The sequence below is a fragment of the Diospyros lotus genome, chromosome 4, assembly GCF_014633365.1.
Source record: "Diospyros lotus cultivar Yz01 chromosome 4, ASM1463336v1, whole genome shotgun sequence".
Taxonomy (NCBI): domain Eukaryota; kingdom Viridiplantae; phylum Streptophyta; class Magnoliopsida; order Ericales; family Ebenaceae; genus Diospyros; species Diospyros lotus.
In genome coordinates, this window is record NC_068341.1 from 28,823,052 (window position 1) to 28,833,088 (window position 10,037).

Consider the following 10,037-nt stretch of genomic DNA (forward strand, 5'->3'; position numbering starts at 1 on the left):
CCTCGCACCCCAGGGTCCGAGGATGCATAATTCCATAACTTACCCTTAAGGTTCAAGGGAATGCATCCGAACCATAGGATTCGGACCCTGTTCATGGCATCAGGATTGGGACGTGTTTAACATGACGATCGTTATGGTGGCTATTGTTGTCGTTATTTTCTCCATGTATGTCGTGGCCATTGCCATGGCCGATGGTTCATGTTTTGTTTTGGTCTTCTACTTGTTGTCCTAGGTCATCATCGTACGTCGTTTGTTGTCACGATGGTCGTCGATCTCTTTCCCTCATTTTTCCTTGACAATTGTCAACCTTTGTGGCTGCTATTAAGAAAGTAAGTCGACAGGTAGACCAACCGAGATGATGAATGGAGAAGAACAGATTGTGGCTATAAATGAAAGGTACAAATATTTTTTTTTTCTTTATTTTATTTTAGTGATATTAAATTTTTATAAAATATAATTATAAAAAATAAAATATATAACTACAAATAGAATTTCCTTAATAATAGTCACTTACACCCATCATGACTTTGATGGAGCCAGGGAGGGAGAACGGTTAGGAAACCTATAAAAACTTTAAATTTAAGAGGAATAATAAAATTTACACAATACAATTATAAAAAAAATAAAACAAGTGAAGTGAAACATAACATAGAGTTCTGATGCTGTCTCTATTGGAAAAGTCTTGGGAGCCCGAGAAGATTACCAAGGGCATTACAGAAAGGGGGCAAAAAGACAAAATTGTCCCCTCAAACTTTACAAATTTGCAAAGCCCTGCCCCTGCCCTACTCTTCGCTTGCTCCCCTCCCATGGCCGCGCCTCTGTTGCCTTCGCCTCTTCGCGGCGCCTCGTCACCTCGTTGCCATCGCTCACTGTCGTCGCCTTACCTCGTCACCTTGCTGCCATTGCCGCCTCTTCTCGCGTCGCGTCGTGGAGGCGTGGCTATGGGAAGGGAGCAAGTAGAGAGCAGGGCAAGCGCAGGACTTTGCAAATTTGCAAAGTTTGAGGGGGTAATTTTGTCTTTTTGCCCTTTTTCTGTAAGGTCTTCGATAACCCTCTTGAGCTCTCTGTAGTAAGACTCGTCTGTCTTTATTTATTTAGAGAGAGAGAGCCTTCTTTGTTTATTTAGAGAGAGAGAGAGAGAGAGCCTTCAGGATGAAGGGAAGAGTGATATATATATATATATATATCGAGAGAGAGAGAGAGGGGGGGAGTGCCATGTATGTGAAGGGTACGTCGCATGGGAGAAGCGCCACCACCTGCACCGCTATGCTCTTCCCTGTTTCTCCCCTCCCTTGATTAGCCCGCTCTCTGTATATTTCTTTCGCTCTCCTCTACTCTCTCTGAATTTGAACTGGTTTGTCCTGGATCTTTGGGTAAAATTGGTTGATCTGGGTGGTGGGGCCGCCGGATTGTAGAAGGGACAGATGGAGGAGGGTCGGCTGTGCGAGTGGGGCGTCGTGCGCTCCATTCTCGCCATTCTTCAGTGGTGGGGCTTCAACGTTACTGTCATCATCATGAACAAGTGGATCTTTGAGGTTTCTTTCTTTCCCATTATTTCCATACATTTGCCTACATATTTGTGCGAATTATGTGATTCTATCCAACGGATTACTGGGTTTACTAACTTCTCTTTATCACTTGGTGGGTGGCCTTGATCTTCGTGTTTGTTTGCCACACCTATTTTTTGCTTCTGATTTTCAATTTTTACTGGCATCATTTTGTCCGGTTTTAATTCGAAAATTGGCAAGGGGCCTTTCTTTTCAGGGCATTTGGGCTTTTCCTCTTCTTCTTGTTTTGCTCAAATTAGTACATTCTAATTCCGATCTGGCCAGTAATTATTTCAACAAATTATTAATTAGATCTTCTTTTCTGTATTATGGGCGTTAGTTATTCCAACATGTTTCGTTCTGTATTTTGGTGAACCGCCAAGGATGCACCAATACTAAGATTGTTGGCCTCCATAACACTCTTTAATATATATAATGCCTAATGAGGTGGCTCTTTATTTGTCTGTATTCTTCTTTTTTTTTTTTTTTTCCCCGATAAGCAAGTTCCTCTTTTTTTTAACATATTTTCTGATGAAGACAATAGCATCTTTCTTGGAAGTGTTTGGTTGGAAAGTGTTGTTGCCTCAATACAACAATTAATTTGTAGTGTGGGAAAGAATGATCTCGAGTAATGATCCCAGGAGTTTCAAGTCTGGATGCGAGTGATCTTGGGAGTCCCAAGTTTGAGCACATGTGATCTTGAGACCTGTAAGTCTAGATGCTGATAATTTGGAGACTTGTAAGTTTGAGAGTTGATGATCAGGAGAACTAGAGGTTTGGATGCAAATGATCTGGAGACCTGCAAATCTCAGTGCAAGGGGTCTTGAGATTCTTGTGGATGATAAGGTGCTTTGATGACCGAGTGCTTGGATGATAAGGTGCCTTGATGTTGACCGGATCCTCCTTGATGACTGGATGCTTCCTTGATGACCAGATGACTCCTTGATAACCGGATGACCTGCTGAGACGAACAACTAGTTAGGGGCGTGGGTGGATGTCCCTGTGCAAACCCTCTTATGCTTAAGTTAGTCTTCAAGTGCTTGAGTACAAAAAGTAGAGTCTGAGAGTTGAAGTGAACTTACTTTAGAGAGGAGGTGGCTCTCCTATTTATAGAGAAGGGAGAGGGGGGACACATGGCAATCAACCCACGTTTTTAGGATGGAATATTCTTGGCATATTCTATGGAATCTTAGAATTTTCTTTCAGGTCCCAGGGAGGGTCTTGGAGAGAGGCTTCGGGCTTGGTTTGAGGGACGCCCCGGGAGGGTCTCTTGGCTACAAGAAAGGCTCTCGGGGGTGATGGATTGCACGGTCGAGCTTGGGAAATGGTACAACTAAACCTTGATGGAGACAAACGGGTGGAGTACACTCCACTCGGTCATGGTCGTTTGGAGGGACTTTAATCTCGGCTCTTCCTTCCTCTTTTGCTTGCTTTGTGGGCTTGTATATTGATGGTATCTTCGTCAAGGTTGAACTTTGTTGGGAGTTAAAGTTGCTAGCACCATGGATGATCGGGTGGGGTGTACCCCACTCAGTCTTGACCGAGTGGGGTGCACTCCACCTGATTATGGATCAAGTGGAGCATTTCCCGCTTGGTTTTGTGGTTTGTTTTTGTCTTTCTCCTTGCTTGCGTTTGCTTGATAACTTCTTGTTTGGCGAGATCTTCTTCGAAAATGAGTTTATTGGGCGTTTGAGTGGATAAGGCCATGAATGATCGGGTGGGGTGCACCCCACTCAATCATTGCTTGATTCTTGACATTTTTTGGCTTCCCTTGGGCTTTCGGCCCTTTTAGTCTTGGATCTTCTTGGTTTGGATGGTTTTGGCTTGCAAGCCACCTGATCATTTGTAGCTTTGCCACTTGGATACTTGCTCATTTGCAATTCTGCCACTCAGATTTTCATGGACCTTCCTCGATTTCTGGGCATAACAGAAAGAATTGGAGTTGTTCCATTCGCAGCTGTTTCTGTTATCAATTTGTTTTCTCCCAGAAGAAATGAGAAAAAAGATCATATTGTTTTACACTGGGCAATGTCAGCTTTATCAACCAAAGAGTAAAGTTCCATGGTTTACACTACAAAATTTGGCAGTTAGTGTTGTTGGAACCAAGAGACTCAGTAGCTTGACAGGGAGAAAAAAGTGGTTTATTGGGGTGGAGAGAGAGAGAGAGAGAGAGTAGGGGGCAAGGGGTGGGGAAAATGATTGGGTAATACCATATAGGATGAAACAACTCAACCAGAATGAGAGAGAGGCAGTAAGAGTCTTAAGTATCAATCATATATCAATTTGAAATAGTTAATCCAATTTATATGGAGAGAGAGGTGGTAAGAGTCTAATTATTGGTCTTGTCAATCAAATTGGAATAAATCTTTCAATTCGCATCAATTTCTAAGAGGTAGGGTAGAGCTGATATGTTGATCAGTGGTAATGGAGATAAGCTTATAAGGGAAAGACATTTCCTTGCTGGTAACTCACACAAACTTCTGGATAATGGGGAAAAAAAAAAAAAAATCTCTTTTGATTGGATATCCTGAAGGTGGGTCAGAACCTAAGAAGGGTATGATTTTAGGTGAAATCTTTATCCATAGTCACCAAGCAAGAAGGCCTCAAAGTCTGGCGATCCATGCAGAATATCTTGGTCTGCCTGGCTCTGTGTCTGCCTCACTGCACAGGCACAATTGGTTGTTTGATTCCTGAACTCTTAAGTGGCATGCTAGTTAAGAAGACATATGTTTGTTCTTGAACCAAGGTACACTGAATGTGTTTGGTTGTTTGTATGTCATTTGACATCTTAAACAGAACAATTGGGCACAGTCGAACACATGTTGAATGGCCTAGCAGTTGTAACTATGTAATGCTAAAGTGGAGATTCATTCTAGCTGCCAGGTGAAGCAGAAGTCAAAATGGATTATGACAACAGTAAAGCTTATGCCTATGTGGTATGGATACAACATGTGGTCTACAGATTTATCCAAATGATGCACTTGATTGGTCTTTTATCCATATATGTTGGTGATTATTGCAGCCTCTTACTAATCTGTTGGAGCTAGGCTCTCAGCTTCACAGATGAATAACAATTTCAGTAGAGAAACAAATTGGATAATTTAGAAATAAGAACTTAAAAGGGAAGGGAGGAGGAAAATGAATAGACAAGAGGCTTTAGCCACAGCTTCTACACTGTAAATCCGAGATACGAAAGCTGCCCCAAAATGCCTTTTCTTTGCCTGTATGAATATTCTTGAAAATAATACTGACTTTTTGTTGGGGCTAATCCTACTGATGTGTGGTTGAGTCTTTTTATCTTTAATGGTCAAAGTTTTTTGATTTCATTGCCTCTAAATCAGATAAAAAGCATGATAATATAGTTTTTATTTTTCTAGTTCCCTGCTTTATTTTATACTTGCTTTTCGCATTTTTAGTTGTTGCAGAGTAGATATTTTGGAGATCATAACATTCTTCTGTCTTTGCTTAGTTTTTGTGATTTGTTGCTAGCACTTACGCCTGGATGTCTTCTTTCTATTTTACAGAAACTGGATTTCAAGTTTCCATTGTCACTGTCCTGCATACACTTTATATGCTCATCTATTGGTGCCTGCCTGGCAATCAAGGTTCTGAAGCTCAAGCCACTCATAGTGGTTGATCCTGAAGATAGATGGAGAAGGATATTTCCCATGTCCTTAGTCTTCTGTATTAACATAGTATTGGGAAATGTGAGCTTGCGTTATATTCCTGTGTCCTTTATGCAAACCATAAAATCTTTTACCCCTGCAACAACAGGTTAATTTCAGAAAAAATGACTTACTTATTTTCTTCTTCATTGCTAATTTATGTTCTCATGTCAGAGGGCACCTGACTTGAATGCTTGCGAAACAGTTATTTTGCAGTGGCTAGTTTGGAGGAAAGACTTTGATTGGCGAATATGGGCTTCTCTGGTTCCCATTGTAGGAGGAATACTTCTGACTTCTATCACCGAACTTAGTTTCAATATGCTTGGATTTTGTGCTGCCTTATTTGGGTGTCTCGCTACTTCTACAAAGACCATCCTTGCAGAGTCTCTGCTGCATGGCTACAAGTTTGACAGGTTCTCTCTCTCTTTCTCTCAAAAGAAGAAACGAAAAAGAAAAAAATTAATTAAACAAATTTGTAACTCTTTGGATCAATTCGTGTGATTTAATGTCTGTGGATTGTTGCACAACTAAAAAACAGTTGTTTTCCATAATGTTATGTTCATTTCTCTTTATTTACTGTTATAGCAATGTTGAAACTTAATTCTTATAGGTTGATTCTTGATTCTTGTCTTTTACCTGGTGTGAATTAATTTTTATTTTGAAGTGTGGTTATTCTTGCATTATCAATCTTCACCATCTCTTATAGATTATGGTCAGTATTAGCGGAGAGCATTTTGCATTAGGAACGCCTTTTATCTTTCATTAAATTTTCTATTTGACATTGAAGCTGTAACATTTTTGAAAGGTTATGATTAATCAATTCCATCACTTTATACATTGGAGTTGACTCAATTTGAATGAGTGAATTCCAATGTATGAGGAATTACAGCTCAAAAAAAAAAAAAAAAAAGTGGACAATAAAACAATACGCATAGGATAACTTGAAGTTCTTTCAGTAAGTGGAGCATTTTGGCTAGTGTAACTAAGAAAAGAAAGAAAGGTTTGAAGTAAAGTTTTTTCCGGTGTAATTGGTAGTCATAATCTCATGGGAATGTGTATGGTGGAGCTACTTGACCTTGATTTCTTGTGAAAATATAGAATGTTTAAGGCGGAGGGAGGAAGCATGCTAGGATTTTGCCAGACAATTGGTGCATGTTCCCAAGCGTATACCCTTGGATGTGAATGATATAGTTGTGAACTTCTTAAAAACCATTGCTAATTCTTGGAGCCATTTTTGGAAATTACCATGCTTATATCATACAATTTACTTAATATATGCATGAGAAGTTATGGAAGCATACATTTTATTGGCCTAGGAGACCACCGTTATTATTATAGAAGGTTGACACATTAGAGTGCCCAGAAGCATTATGGTGAAAGTATCACCAAAATGTGATACTGGTTATTTCATAGTTGTATCAATCCATTGAATTGACATGCAAAACCCTGTAGTATCAATCAAATGGTTTTGGCAAGAACATTGTTCTTAAATATAAAAAGATCCATGGAATATTATGGTGGAAGGCTCACTGCATTGTGTTTTGAGTATTGGAATACAGCCCTCAATAATGTTAAGAAATACTTCAGTTACTATGAATTGATTAAATACATTTTGTACAAGAGGTATTCTATTAACCTATCACTTAAGCTATTTGGTTCCCTCCACAGCCATATCAGTAATCACTTAGGCATTTGTCCAATCTGGGATGCTATGGAAGCAACCAAATAGTTTTTATAAGCTAATCCAATAAAGGTGTATGAGCACTTGATTCTATGAAATAATACCTTGCACATGCACATAAAGCTTTCGATCTACTTGATTAATGTTACCTGATTAATGTTACCTAAAAAAAAGATAACAGCAAAGAAGCTGCATGAAGGGGAAAGATAAACTTGAGAAGCTGTGGAAGTAGCCAAATAACCTTGCCAATAACCTTGTTACCCATGTAAAAGAGGTCCACCTCTAGGGTGAAGGGTATGGTGGAACTTTCCTATGGGCATTTTAGCACTTAATCTAGTTCTTTTACCAAAGTGTCTCTTTGTTCTTTCTGAAACTAGCTTGGTTTTTATTCTGTTGGTTCTGGCAGGTTGCCTTTTAATAACTGGCTGATATAGTGGAAAGTTTGATGCTTCTGTTGAAGTTTTGAAATGATATTATTTCTATTAGCACTCTGAAAGAAAGGTTTGATGTTTGGTGACAGGTAAAGGACAAGTCTTGCTATTCAGTTAAAATTTTGGGCTTATTTCAGGATTAGCAATCTGTATATCCTTCTGGAAACTAAAGAGTGAAATATATTATCAGAGTTGACAGGGTCAAATATGGCGAAGCTTTATGACAGAAACCCTATGTCATTCTTTAGTTCTTATTACTGTCATATTTTACTCCATTCCCAACTCCAAGGCTGTCTGGAATCTGATTGGAGTTGCCCTTGCAAAAACTAATGGCATACAATCTTTAACTGACTTCTTTATGGTTTTTATTGTCCTCTACAGAATAAGCGAATACTAATCTTCAGGGTTTTCTTGTTGAAAGTTTGTTTACCCAATCATATCAAAATCTGTATCTATTTATTCATTACTTTCTGTTAAGAATTGATCAACAAATGTGGATCCTAGAATAGACTACAGAAGAAGTGTTATCCCAAGAGCTATGTTTGGTTTCACAATATCTACTATGTGATAGAAAACAACTATATCAATTATCTTGTTTCACCACCATCTTAGGAACTTTTTCATATGAAGATGGTGTTGGAACTTCATCTTATTATTGTCTCGCTAGAGGGTTGCATCAGGAAGGTATCTGGCATAAAATTTTGCCATGTTGTTCTTTTTGTATGGATTTGTATTATCAATGTGACATTTAGAAGTCAATTGATACTGTAAATACCGTGCCACTGACCTAACTTAGTTAGAATAAGCTGCAGTTGATGATGATCCATGTGAAAGTAAGGAAGCAACTAATAGCTTTGGATGTCACCAACAGTACTGTTTTTAGACACAAAAATCTGCAGCTCAAAATCTATAGAGTTAATCTTAAGTTTTAACTAGAGTGATTCCTTGTTGAATCTGCTAAGGTGTGTTGTAGAATTTGTCTTGCTTTCATAGACATACTTGTGAGAAGCTGTTTGAGTCCCTGCATGGTTTTGATAGTCTTTCTGAAAAATAAAGAAATACAAACTTATAGTTTACTACTATTATCACTTATACTAGCATGGCTAATCTGTTTGGTTTGGTGCTTCAGTAACGCCTTGAATACAATTATAGTTAATTCTGCTGCTTCTTGACTGATCTTTGCTTATTTTATGCACCAAAAAATTGCTCAGAAATTTTTATACCATGAACATTTCATGTCATTCCCGCAAATCCATTATTTTATTATTTGTGCTGATCTGTTGGTCATTCTTTCATGTGTTTAGCATAAACACAGTGTACTACATGGCACCTTTTGCGACTATGATCTTGGCCATGCCAGCACTGGTACTTGAAGGATCTGGAGTTCTGGAATGGTTTCAGTCTCCTCATAGTTCTATTTTTTCATCCCTTGCTATTATCTTTGGCTCAGGAGTGTTGGCTTTCTGCCTCAATTTCTCCATCTTTTATGTGATTCATTCAACAACAGCAGTCACATTTAATGTTGCTGGAAATCTTAAGGTGAGACTACAGATTGAGTCGCTTTCCTTCAACCTTATCACTATGCTTTCCAATATGATCACCGTTTTCTTTCTTTCTTTTCTTTTCCTTTTTTTTTTATAAGTTTGTCTTGCCATAGTCATTTTGCATGAGCATAGCACATCATTGTCGTCGTCCTAAATTGCTCCTTTGGCTCTTCTATCTTCTAATCTTGTGAGCACGTATTCATGGCCATCATGCAAAATCCTATTATTTCTAGCTAGTTTGAGTAACAGCGAATGCTCCAAATTTTGCAATTATTTTCTCTGGAATTTGCAATCCACATGTGGATCATACAAACTTTGAATTCTTCTTCTTCTTCTTCAATCTTAGGGTTTACATCAATGTCATGATATGTGATTTCATCTAAAAACTGTCATTGCCGTGTTTCTTCTACCCAGGTTGCAGTTGCTGTGACTTGTTCATGGCTGATCTTCCGAAACCCAATCTCTGCTTTGAATGCCATTGGATGCGGGGTGACACTTGTGGGATGTACATTTTACGGTTATGTGAGGCATATGCTCTCCCAACAGCCACCAGCACCATCTCACACTCCTCGGAACACGAAGGAGATGATTCCTCTTGTAAACGACAAATTAGATGATAAGGTTTGATGATGTACTTACTAGTCAATCATGCACAGGGTTCTCTAAGTCAAATTATATGTGATGTGTCTATATGATAGCATTTTAAGGAAAGAAACACCATTATACATTTGAGCTTCCATTTGATTGACCCCTAAATTCATATAGTTTTGTTCTCTCCCATTCATTGAGCATTATTATGGCTTTGCATGTTCCTGGGGTAATGATAAAATCAGGCCAAAGATTTTACATTTCTATGACTAGTTGGAGCTTGCACAATTTTGTTAGATGAATTGTGTTATGATCTGGCTGTATACAAGTGCCTGCGCCAGCCTGAGAGTTTCGGGGGGAATGCCTTGGAAGTTCTCAAAACTGCGTTTTTGCTGTTGCCTTCTTTCAGGATTTGGGCTTCTGCCAGAATCTGACCTTCCGTTCGCTCTGAGAAGATTTGGGTTATTATCAGAAAGAAATAGGATGAACTCCAGATCTTAATTCATAGATCATGCATATCCATGTTTTCTATAATAGGATATATATAGATCAGTCAAAAACAATTGTTTTCTATAATAGGA

General features: G+C 38.7%; 1 protein-coding gene across 1 annotated transcript; it reads left to right on the top strand.

The window, feature by feature from the left end:
• The first annotated feature begins 1,173 nt into the window (after window positions 1-1,173).
• Window positions 1,174-9,648, top strand: LOC127798694 (UDP-galactose transporter 1-like). Its single transcript, XM_052332241.1, has 5 exons — window positions 1,174-1,535; window positions 5,072-5,321; window positions 5,418-5,625; window positions 8,629-8,863; window positions 9,283-9,648. The coding sequence occupies exons 1-5, from the start codon at window positions 1,425-1,427 to the stop codon at window positions 9,493-9,495; spliced, it is 1,017 nt and encodes a 338-aa protein (XP_052188201.1). The 5' UTR covers window positions 1,174-1,424; the 3' UTR covers window positions 9,496-9,648.
• The last annotated feature ends 389 nt before the right edge of the window (window positions 9,649-10,037 follow it).

What these genes read in the sequence shown, in the direction of transcription:
- LOC127798694 (XM_052332241.1), top strand. Translation starts at nt 1,425, where the DNA reads ATGGAGGAGGGTCGGCTGTGCGAGTGGGGCGTCGTGCGCTCCATTCTC. An exon ending in TTTTACCCCTGCAACAACAG is followed by an intron (nt 5,322 to 5,417) that starts GTTAATTTCAGA and finishes CTTGCGAAACAG; the next exon opens with TTATTTTGCAGTGGCTAGTT. An exon ending in CATGGCTACAAGTTTGACAG is followed by an intron (nt 5,626 to 8,628) that starts GTTCTCTCTCTC and finishes TCATGTGTTTAG; the next exon opens with CATAAACACAGTGTACTACA.